General features: G+C 37.1%; 1 protein-coding gene across 1 annotated transcript in view; it reads right to left on the reverse strand.

The window, feature by feature from the left end:
• ADAMTSL1 (ADAMTS like 1) overlaps window positions 1-12,744 on the reverse strand; it is a 252,080-nt gene that overhangs the window by 62,644 nt on the left and 176,692 nt on the right. The window contains exons 16-17 of the mRNA XM_087957646.1: window positions 4,522-4,732; window positions 3,312-3,491 (exon numbers count right to left, since the gene is read on the reverse strand). Coding sequence (XP_087813772.1) covers window positions 3,312-3,491; window positions 4,522-4,732 — 391 coding nt within the window. The remainder of the gene's footprint in view (window positions 1-3,311; window positions 3,492-4,521; window positions 4,733-12,744) is intronic.

Raw genomic sequence — 12,744 nt, forward strand, 5'->3', positions numbered from 1 at the left:
AGATGTCACCAAGAGGGTATATTCGTGGTGGAATGTAGTATGGCTTCCCAGGAAGGAGGGGCTGCATTGCACCACAGGATCTTGGAGATCTCATCAGATGGCATCCCCCTATCTAACCTAGTAGGGTCGGCCAGTATCTTCAGGGAGGTGCAATCTGCAAGTAACTTGGTCCTGTGCTATATAGGGCTTTAAAGGTGGTAACCAGGACCTTAACTTGGAGCCAGCATCTGGAAGCTGGAGCACTTCATACACCAGTGATTCAAATAACTGTGGGGCATTCAACATTGTCTGCACTATTACCATTCTGGATCAGTCAGAAACAGTGCAAATGTAGAGGGTTCCCCTGGACTCCTGCTCAAGGTAGCAGCAGTGGTGGCTAGGAGGGCCTTTGCAGAACTCCAGCTTATAAACCAATTGTGCCAGCTGAAGCATCAAAAAAGATTTGCATCTTAAGTTACTCCTAGATGGCCTATTGCAAGGGTGTTAAACTCGCCGTGTCATGTTGCTGTCACGTGATGTTTTTCCCATTAGTGGAGCTGGGGCAGGTGTGGCCTGCGCGTGACGCATCTGGCCTGCGGACCACCAGTTTGACACCCCTGGCCTATTGCAATGCATTCTTCATGGGACTGCCCTTAAATGATGCACAGTGCAAGTGGTTATAGGTCACAATAACATGGGCATACAGTGCATGAAATGCATGAACTGTATAATTGCTAACTAGAGCATACAAAACTTTTGCCAGACCAATACTCGAATACAGCTCATCAGTCTGGAATCCACACTGCATATCAGACATTAATACAATTGAGTGAGTCCAGAAGTATTTGACGAGAAGAGTACTACACTATTCTGCTCGCAACAGAATACCCTATATCACTAGGCTTGAGATTTTGGGCTTGGACAACCTTGAACTACGCCGCCTATGGTTAGACTTAAGCGTAGCACACAAAATTATCTGCTACACTGTCCTACCAGTCAATGACTACTTCAGCTTCAACCACAACAATACAAGATCACACAACAAACTCAATGTAAACCACTTCAAACTCGATTGCAGAATGTACGACTTCAGCAACAGAGTGGTCTATGCCTGGAATGCACTACCTGACTCTGTAGTTACATCCTCAAACCCCCACTCCTTTACCCTCAAACTATCCACTATTGACCTCACCCCATTCCTAAGAGGCCTGTAAGGGGCGCGCATAGGTGCACCATCGTGCCTACCGTCCCTGTCCTATTGTCCCCATTTATTCGTACCTATTTCCTGTATTCTTACTCATGTTTATACTGATATACTGTATATTATCTTGTAAGCGACTGACGAATCAAATAAATAAAGAAAAATAAATAAAATAATAAGCTACCAGGTGCTATTCAAGGTGCTGGTTATGACTAGGAAGCCCAATATGGCACAGGACTGGATTATTTGCCAGACCACTTGTGTGGGGTCCTTGGTGCTCTCTGAGCTTCGTTGTTTTCTTGCAGATGTTTCATTACCCAAACTAGATAGTGTCATTGGTGCACTAATAATGCACTGATGATGTTATCAAATTTGGGTAATGAAACATCTGCAAGAAAACAACCAAGCTCAGAGGATCTCTGAGAGGATTTCAATCCTGAGCTACAAATTTTCTGCTTTATTGGAGTATCTGTCTATCCCACATGCTATGACATGTTCCAAGTCCCTTCCCCGAAGCAACATCATCTGATGGGACTTAGAATACGTGTCTTCTCAGTTGCAGCACCTGCCCTTTTGAAAGACGTCTCCCCATTCCCCCCAAATCAATTGTCCCCCAAACCTGCTAGTGTTTAGAAAAACTTCAGAAGTTTGTCCCCACCCCCCACCCCCAGGCATTAGGCCAGGATGATTCTGTAGATGAGCCTGTCTTTGGGAGGTAGATTCTGTGTTGATGGGCCCTGATTGCATGCTTTGTTTTTGTTGGTTTGAAATGCAATTTGGGGTTTGCAATTTGGTTTTATTGAGTTGTGATCACACAAATTGGGTGGCCATATACATCTAAATAAATAAAATAAATATTTAGAAGAGGAGGGTCATAAACCCAGAAGTTAGAATGTAAGAAAAAGAAATGAAATATTCCCAGGTGTGGAAGAAAACAGTTTGTGATCTAAAAATTTGAGTAGCATAGATTCCAATGTATGATTAAAAGCAATGGTTGAATGATTAAAAGTAAAATAATGAACATTGCCTGAGGAATAGACAGGTGCCTATTACACTCAGAAAGACTACATGTTCTAACACCAGATTTATCTAGATAAATCTATTTATTTGGCTTGGCTGTCAGGCTAGATCATTACCCATTAGTTAGGCTTGTTACATTGTGCACATCCAACCTGGCATGAATATGTTTTTCAAAAACCAAATTAATTGCTTGCTTCTTGGACAAAGGAGGAATGGAAAGAAATGAACAGGAAGAAGAGAAAAAGCCATTCTCAGTTAAGGATCATAGGTCAGCAGAATATAATTCACCTTAAAAAGGCATGTGGATTAGATAGCAATAATATACTAGACTATTAGAAAGTCTAAATATTCTTCTGAAACATGTTTATAATTTTGCTCTATAATTCAGCAGTGTTCAGTCAGACTGGCAGATCCCTTCCCCAGATTTAATATTCTTACATTGATCATGGATTTCTAATGATTTCTAATGATGTTCCAGCAAATATTCCTTGGAATTTTATCAGGGGCGGTCATTGTTGAAAGATCAATGATAACAGAAATATCTCACTTACTCAACAATCCTACTAAATTTAAGCCAGCATGAAAACCCTATTGTGGCAATCTGTGTAACTTGAAAAAAAACACGTTTGTTATTGTTCGTCTTCTCTAGTTTTACAATACAGAAGTAATTTCAAAAAGTAACAAAATACCTCATGGCTTAATTTTTGACAGTGGATCAGAGGAATTGTTTAAATTTGCTATTTACCAACTGAAGTTCAAATTCTGAAAGACTCTCAGGGGTTTCCACAGGTGGCATATTCTGCGGATTCATTAGCCTGTAGCCTCACTAGTAATATGGTAATATTACCTGGCATAATTGGGTCAGCCCAAAAGAGTCTAAATCCAATAATAAGAAAAATAATAATAATAAGAAAAATATATATCCTCGATTATCAATAAACAGCTGTCTTTATAACTGGCATAAATCTAATCTAGAGATTACAAGACTTTAGTGGGAAATACTGCCTTAACAAAATGATAGTACTGCATCAAAAGCAACATTCAGGTTGTGCAAAGAAAAGGAAATAAAAATAATAATAATCCAGATTCTGTTTCTACCACTACTTCATACCTGTGTCCAATCCGAGAGGAGCCATTCAGGGGGACAATCCTTATTTTTGCAGGCCTGTTGGAAAGCTGGCCGTGAAGTGGAACAAAAAGTTTCTGGAAGTTCAAGAAAACTTCCATCCGCCATGCGCTGCTTGCAAAGAACTTCCCGTCTCTCAATGCCACCTCCGCATGTCTGTGAACACTGCAGAACATTTGCAGCAGAAGCTTATAAACCTGAGAAACATGAGCAGCAATGCACTTCCACAAATTGATCGGTATCTCATAAAAGTTAATGGGTTGCTTCAAACAGCATGTGGAATAGCTGGCCTTAGGATAGAAATACTAATAAAAACAATTAGGGGATTGAAACAAGGAAGGATTTTTATTTGATGTGCTGGGGCAGGTTTTTAAGATGCATTCCGGGTTTTATAAAGCCCCTTTTACAAAAAGTGTTTGTATCATTACATCTTTTTCAGCCTTCGTTTTATTGCTTTTACATCTTTTTCAGCCTTTGTTTTATTGTAAAAGGAATAAAACGAAGGCTGAAAAAGATATAATGATACAAACACTTTTAGGCCACTTTATGTTAAAGAGATGCTATAGCCACTTTCTTTTGGAAAGAAGACAAAGGGAAAGAGATAAGATAAGGGCTGAAAACACAGTTGGCTTTCTAATTTAAAAAAATGTTTCTAATTAAAACAACAGACTCGAACAGCCAAAACATTAAACCTGTGGAGCGTTAACACAAGCCAGTGATCTGTAGTATTTGGGTGTGTGTTGTGTGTGTTGTGTGTATGTCTGTGACAATTGCATTGCATTTGACAGCATGCACCTGCCCAAAGGGGTGGAATGCATACAGTAGTGCAATGTTGTTTTCCTCATTCTGTTGAAAGCAGCAAGATATTGTGGATCACACTGACAAAAACTCTCCTGCAGGAACATTAAAACTTTAGGACTTTTAGATAGACTTCCTCCAAACAAAATCAAAGGCCTCACTAATATTTCTAGATAAAATAATCGGTAGATAAAAGTGGGTGTAAGATAGGAATTTGCTGGATGGGTTTTTTCCTCAAATCAGCATAAAGAACCAAATAGGGTTTCACCTGAGGTCAGCGGGCAACAAATCAAAGCATAAATGGAATTTATGATTCCAAGATTAGTATCCCTCCCATTCCCAGCCACTAATAGCAGATACAGGTGGGTTTTTTTTTCTTTTGGGAACTAGAATTTACCTGTTGCCATTCTTGAAGGTACCAAGATGGAGGACAATCAAAACGGTTGCAGGCTTGTACCCCTGTGGGCTTGGGTTTGTGACATAGTTTATCCTCCAAAGTCACCGTCTCATTAGCCTCTCTTGAGAGGAGGTGAGTGCAGAAAACCTCGCGGATCTGCAACCCCACACCGCAGGTGAGACTGCAAGAGCTCCATTTTCCCATCTCCCACCTGAAAGGAAAGCCAAGAAAAAGTGACAGAAAACATGTTCCATAATTACGCAAAAATAAATAAATAAACAAATCTGGTTTGACTCCGATTCTGTGCAAAAAAACAAAAGCAAAATGACTAGGTTGAATCCAAACTAAAGTTGCATCCTCCATGTTTCTTATCTCATAGTAAATCCTGTTGATGTCACTGGGAACCATGTTCAAGTAACTTCCTCTGGATCCAGAATTTAAAATACATTAATATGTCTATTTACCTGGATTTCAAATGCATTTAATTGTATTGGTGTGTTTTATACAAGTAGTCCTCGACTTATGGACCATAACTGAGTCCCAAATTTCTGTTGTTTAGTGAGACATTTATTAATTGAGCTTTGTCCCATCTTACAACCTTTCTTGCCAGAGGGATTAAGTGAATCACCGCAGTGGATAAGTTAGTAACCCAGTTGTTAAATGAATCTGGCTTCCCCATTGACTTTGCTTGTCAGAAGATCGCAAAAGGGGATCACATGACCTTGTGACGCTGCGACTTTCATAAATATGAACCAGTTGCCAAGCGTCTGAATTTTGATCATATGATCATGGAGACGCTGCAAAGATGATAACTGAAAAATGGTCATCAGTCACTTTTTTCAGTGCCGTTGTAACTTTGAATGGTCACTAAATGAATTGTTGTAAGTTGAGGATGACCTGTATTTTGCACTTTTGTTTTACTATTTCGAACAACCTTTTGAAGAACAGCAGGTTAAATTTAATAAATAATTACATGGATTTAAAGGCATGATAAATCTTATCTGATCATCATTTGAATCCACCCTTCTTTATTACTTGTTATCAAGTAGCAACCCCAGCAAACAGGCTGGATGGGCACCCTGCAATCAAGATACTTTATGGTCTTGATGTGCACCACTAGAATCTGCATTAATTTTTTAAAATTGATTTTGGCAGTGCTCCCAGAGTGACAAATTGGATCAAAATTACTACTTTTCTTTTGCTAATAACAGTACTAAATGTAGGTTATGTGCTTTGCTTTTTAGGAAATATATGAAGTTTCTAACCTCGTAGAGGTATTAGTCCAGTTGCCTCTTGAAAAAGCACATTTGGGACTGCAGTGGATTTTTTTTCCTAGTTATTTAATTTATTTAGTAAATTTCAAGGCGTCTAGCCATATGTGCCCATTCATTTTCAAAATGTAGGATTTTTAATCATTTAGGTTGAATGAGAATAAGCACAATAAGAAAGAGATCTTTGACTATGTTATTAATGCTTGATTAAATGAATGAATAAACATTGTTCCTTTAATGCCATTGAGTTTGTTGGGTAGTCCATGCTTATTTGTTGGCTAATAACTCAATACCTTGAAGTCTAACAATGTATTGTTTCTTCCTCCAAAATAAAATACATTATAAAATACAGGCCCTCCATGGTCCTGGGCTCATCATGGAGGAATGTCATTTGGCTTGTTAAAGAAGTGCATTGGAATCTGTCACATATCTGTTGGAGTATAATGCCAATTTTTAAGCACAAGCAGCTATCTAAATAGATTTCAGCTGCTCCAACAGGAAGTTTTGTTCAAATTCCTAGACCAAAACAGAGATGCACAACTTACTCTTGTTTGATGGCTGTATTTGAATGGGATGCAGTAGGCTAGACTCCAAATGATGGAACAGAGTAAACTATAGTTAAAAGAAACTGAAATCAAGTCATATAGTTATGGCTTCCCCATCAAGTATTTAATTATTTTCCTCTTTTGTCACATTAAGAATGACCATTACATCAGATGGAGAACCCTGTTTTTGCCAGCAAGTCCAAACATTCTGCAATATTTATTCAATGATAATGTTTATTCTCACTGGCCTGAATAAGAATATTTTGCACTGCATTTTTGAAAATGTTTAGATTTTCCTATCTCCAGTAGTAGTGATCTACTGAAGCAAAGAGTTATCTCTTACAATTTTGTAAAACACTGAAATATAATTTGGTAATACAATCGGATTCCAATGATTTGCATATAAATCTGGGAAGTGTCTAGAAAATAAAGGAGATACTGTATTAATGGACAATGCAGCCATTCACAAAGCATTTCATCAATATTATTCCAATTTATGTAAAAGAAGTGATATCTCTCTAGAGAAAACAAATAAAGAAACAAATTTATTGAAGATTACAGTGCAACAAAGACAGATTAGGAACAGAACTATAAAAAAGTTTCTAAAAATATAAAATTGGTTCATCTGATTATGATTATATAACAAGTTTTTATTTCTGGTGTTACTTAATGGTTATCTGGATAGGATAGTTTTTCTTTTGGAACTGTCTAAACTGTCTTTTGATATCGAAATGAGTTACGATGTCTGGAGATGTTTAATAGTTTTAATTCTTTTTTTGGCAATGTTTAATTGTTAAAAGAGGAAGGAGGGGAATTTAGACTAAATGGAAAAGGTAATTATATACTTAGGTCATTAGGTATTTTTTTTAATTTTTTACTGGATCTTTGCTAATTAATAAGGACAGCTGAAGATTTAGAAATGAGTTTATAAAAATAGGGTGAAGTAGGTGAAGAAGAGATATTTGGTTGTATTGTAAGATACAGTAATAACTTGTTAATACTGAATATATTTGTTGGGAATGAAGGGAGATGTTTCTTATATTTTCTTTGTCCTTCTGGGTTTTTGGAGGGTGGGTGGGGGGTGTATTTTTTTCTTCTTTGCCTATTTATTTTTATACTATGTTTTTGTATTTGCCTTATCTGTTTAATATAGTACTTAATAAAAATATTATAAAAACCCCAATAAAGTATGTTCCTGAAGCTATAAAAAAGATTAAACTGGGAAAGGTGCCTGGACCAGATGGATTATCAGGTTCTTATAAATATTTTGAGGATGAACTTTTACAACCTTTACAAAACAAGATGAATTCTATCCTGTAGGGAGGAAAAATTAAAGAGAATTGGAAAGAGGCCAGTAAAGCATTAATACCTAAAGAGGAACAAGATTTGACTTTAATAAGAAACTATAGGACAATATCATTATTAAATAATGACTACAAGTTGTTCATAATGAGTCCAGCTGGCAGAATGAAAACAATTTTTCAAGAATTTATTCATGAGGATCGATACCTAAAAGACAGTTAAAGTACAATGTTAGAAATGTGTTGGACATATTGGAATATTTGGAGACACATAAAAAAGCAAGCTTCATGGATCTTTTTGGATGCAGAGATGGCCATTGGTTATTTGAACTGGGCTTTTTCTGTTCAAGATTTTTGAAAATATGAATTTTGGAGAGAATTTTATAAAATGGGTATTTTATTTACCTTTTAAAAATATGTATGTATGTATGTATGTATGTATGTATGTATGTATGTATGTATGTATGTATTTCAATAGGACTTTTAAAAACTGCCTGTTGAGACAATCATAGACGATATGCTTACAGTAGCCAGTCTAATCCAAGATCACCTCTTAAAGTCCAAGATGGTCAAAAAGAAGAAGAAGTAGTCAACCGCCCCATACAACAAATTAAATAACTGATCACTAATAATTCATAACATATTAAATAATTAAGTGTTAACATACTTTCATTGTTTTCATATATCAAAACAAAACCTATATAAATGTTAATTTTTTTATCATAACTCAAAATGTCTTGAATTGTATGCAATTTTTTTCCTTTGAATTCAGTGTTGATCTCACATGCCTTGGGAATTATAGTTTCATAATTTTTCATCATTATCAGCATTATCATTCATAGTTCACATGATCTGTTGCTTTCTTTCTTTTTCCCAATAAGCAGCTGCTTTCCACATTTCCATGAAATGCTGAATGAATGGGTATTCTGATTAATTAAGCTGCACACAGAACAAAAATTTAAAATAGATGAGTGATGAACAGCAGCAGATTAATTACTATCAGTTGGGATTTTACAGCCCCTTGTGAATTCAAAAGGCACAAAGCCAACATATAAATAACTGAACAGAAGACAAAAGGGAAGGAGAGAAAGAGGACAAATGAAGGGGGGGGGGGAAGGAAAGAAGGCAAACCCAGCATATTAGGAGTATACCTGGAAGTATGTAAGATCCTGATTGGCTGATAAGAAAATGAATTTTCAGAGATTGTTTTGGAAACTGCACAGCCATGAACATAGGCAGAATAATAGTGCATACAAGGCTGCAAGGAAATAATGTTGGCAAGGAACGAAATGTACTGTTGTCAGCAACTCTTAATCTGCTGCACTGGAGACAGAAAACAGCAATTTATTTTTTTCAGAGAGATGAAAGGACTAATGAAGAATAAGAAAGATCCTTCCAGAGGAGAAGGAAATGCTCAGCAGCTTGGAAAGCAATGATACAGATGTTGCTTTCTGGCAACTGCCTTCTCTTGGTAAGAGGGCTGCCAGCCATATGTTCAAATTTCAAAATGGAGGCCTGATTTTCACAAGTGAATACAAGTCATCCTTGACTTACAACCATAACTGAATCCAAAATTCTGTTGCTAAGCGACATGTTTAATTAGTTTTGCCACTTTCTTGCCACCATTGTTAAGTGAACCACTGCAGTTGTTAAGTTAGTAGCATGGTTGTTAATGAATTTGGCTTCCCCACTGACTTTGCTTGTCAGAAGGTCACAAAAGGTGACCCCAGGACAAATTATAGAGACTCCTGATCAGGAAATACCTCAAAGAAGTAAAATGAGATTTTGATAAGATGAGCAAAATCTCTCTAGTAGCTGCAGGTTGCCACTGAGTATTATTAACCAGTGCCTATTGCAGCTTCTCGTCCTATCTCTCACAAATACCACATCTAGAAAAGTTGACTCCTTGTTTATTCTGTAACCTTTTGCAAAACGAAACAGCCAACACTGAGGAATTTAGGGGACCCTGCATTCTTCCCTGGTTTATTTAATAAATCTCCAAGTAGCTGAAATTTCCCATGAGTACATTTCACCACTAGAAAGTTCTGTAATTCAGTCCAGGAAGAAATGATTAGAAGTGCTGCCTGACATTGCCTTGCAATAATACCTTTGTTGGTTCAATCTTTTATCCTAAGCATTATCAACTGGATCCTCATGTTCAAATCTCTGGATTTCATGTAGGTCAGCACATACAATTCTACTTTCCCCCCTGCTTTTGTCTGGTCTATTCAAGCATTACCTTGAGGTAAGAGGGGCGGCCTATATATTTTATAAATAAATAAATTCTTTTTGAATAAATTACATCCTTCAGCCCTTCAATTGTACCCTGTCAGCCCTTCAAGGTAAACCAGAGTAGGAAATTAAAGTCATGAGAAGCTATACTAGTATTATTGTACAGCTACATAAACAAGTCACACACTGTATTTCCCCCACCCTCCATTTATTGCCATGAGAACTAGGGAAAATCTTGTCTAAGGCGCTTTCTCATGTTACAGTACTGTCCAGGCCTCAGCTTTCTTTTATCTAACTGCTGTCTTGGTAGCAGTCCTCCCTTCTGTTCCTCAAGGCCATTCCCCTTGCCGACAACATATTTTGCAGAATCATATTTTGCAGAATCATATTTCTTTTTCTTCAGGAAAATTTCTATTTCTTCCACTTTGTTTCTGATACTTCCATATTGTAATAGTTGTTTCCAATGACAGGTAATGAATAAGTGACCCCCACCCTAACAAGCAAGGAGGATTTCAACAGGGTGTCAAGAAATCTAACCACAGCTTAAGTGGTTTTTGAAATGTAACTTAATTATTTATGTCCTATACTGCTCTGTCATCAGATCCTGGGTTGGATTATAGTAATTATTTATGAGCTAGGCCAATGCATCCCCAGAAAGGGGTCAACATAAACACATATCTTTTTACAGTATAGAGAATATATTTTTACACTCAAAGGCTATAAATCTGTCATTCCCCAATTTCACACAGAAACTTCTTCAAGAAAAGCAGGGGCTTATTCCAGAATTGAAAAAGGAAAACACTGTATCAATTTCATACAGGATCCTGCCCTCACTTAACCATGGTTATGCTAAAACAGTTAAGCATAGACAAATAGAAATAACCTTGTTATTACAGAACATTGTTTCCTTGGCTTCAGAGAGATCTTCCAGTTGATGACAGACTGGAAATATAGGCTTTAATATATGTACAACGGATATAAAAAGTCTACACACCTCTTTTAAAATGCCAAGTTTTTAAAATATATTTTTTCCTCCTTTAATATAACATACAAGCGCGTGCAAAGAGATTTAAGTTTGTGTATATCTCTTCCTAGGTTATAGAATGCAAAGGCCACCCTCAAAACAGGGGATAGGGTGAGAGTTAAATTAAAATTATTTGGTTGGATTTCCATTTAAATAAAAGTACTCTGCAACACCATAAGTTCAATCCCCCCCCGTATGAAAATAACATAACAACTTTTAAGGTTGTTCGCTTCTACTTTTACTTTTTTCTTTGTTTTGCAAGGTAACTTCTTAATTTATTTGGGCCAAGACTCATTACTTCAGTCCTAGTGAGAGCCTGCAATCTACAGTATGCTAATATAGAGTAAAATAAATCAGTGGTAATGAGCATAACTCATCATTTTGGACTTATTTGCATTGTGATATATTTAATTTGCTATCTAATGCTCCTACCCATCCTTTTAGATTCCTTTTAAATTGTTTTCATATTATTTTAGCCTCTTAGTTATATATTTTTATTCTAATATACCTCTTAGGCTTTTTAATTTTTTGTACCCCAACCTCCTTATGAAGGAGTATTTTAACAATATGTGAAGAGAGAAGATTTTAAAAATGCAAGAAATTTCATACTCATAACATTTGGAAATAAAAAACTTGTATCAGCAAGGAAGCAAGTGCACAGCTTTACTTTGCCCCAAGTAGAGTAAAAATGTCTCCTGTTTGAAACCCGAGAGCTTTTGCCCTTTGACTGTTAAAAATATTGAGCTAGATGCTCCAATGGTTTGACCATTCGTACATGCCTGTAAAATAATCACTTTTTTTGGTATCAGTTTATATGTCCCATAATTTTCTGATCTTTCATCTGCTTGCCCATAAGGCAAGGAATGTAATTCCTGAAATATAATGAATCTTATGAAAGTATCTTTAAGTTTGACTCTGGCAGCTATTTCTTAATTTGACAAAGGCAACTATATATAGCAAAGTATAGAGAAACGGGCCTGCCTTCTTGAAAATTCACTAGTATATGCAATCTTTTTCGATGGAAAATCATTTTCAGAAAAAAAAAAAACATCGTAGAGAAGGAACCAAAGAAATATAAGACTCTAAGGAAATTGTGCCAAGATATATCTTCGTTCATTTCCAGGTACATGTATAATTCACAAAAATGTCTTTAAAAACATGACAAGCAGCACAGTCTGAAGATAATGGAGTCAGGAGTCCAGGAATACTGGAGAAGGCACTAGCTAGCTAAGACTGTCTCAGAAGCTTTCTTATATTTCTTATAAAACTTGAACTTGTTTTCTTAGGATGATTAGGAATTGGTCTGGGGCAACAGCCAACGCTTCATGTAATGACAAGCTAAATAGGAGAATGTATGTTAAAATATGCTATTTTAGCGTATGGTTCTGCTTTTAATAAGAGGTATAGTATAGAATGTATACGAGAGATATAAGCAGGGATGGGCTTCAAAAATTTTAGCAATGGGTTCTCTGCCTGGTTGTTGGCCATGGTGGGCATGGCCTAGTCAGCCTTTTACACCATGGTGGGGGAGCGGCAGCATGTTTTGCCCTCCCTGGGCTCTGGAGGTTCTCTGGAAGCTGGGAACTGGTCTTCTGGCCTTCCCAAACTTCCGGGAGGCCTGTTTTTCACCCTCCCTGAGCCTCTGTGTGCACCCTGCACTTACCTGCATCCAAAATGGGCTGAGTGGGGACTCCCAGGAGTGGGGGGTGGGGCCATCCAGAAGTGGGATTGGGGGGTTCTCTGAACTGTGCAGAATCTTAGCTAGGGGATCTCCTGAACCCCTACGAACCCCCAGCAGCCCACCCCTGGATATAAGATATACAGGTACAAGATTATCACCTTTTACCTTG

Source organism: Notechis scutatus, chromosome 2 (genome assembly GCF_049901735.1).
Source record: "Notechis scutatus isolate UNSWTSFEM ecotype Mainland chromosome 2, rNotScu1.2, whole genome shotgun sequence".
Classification (NCBI taxonomy): Eukaryota; Metazoa; Chordata; class Lepidosauria; order Squamata; family Elapidae; genus Notechis; species Notechis scutatus.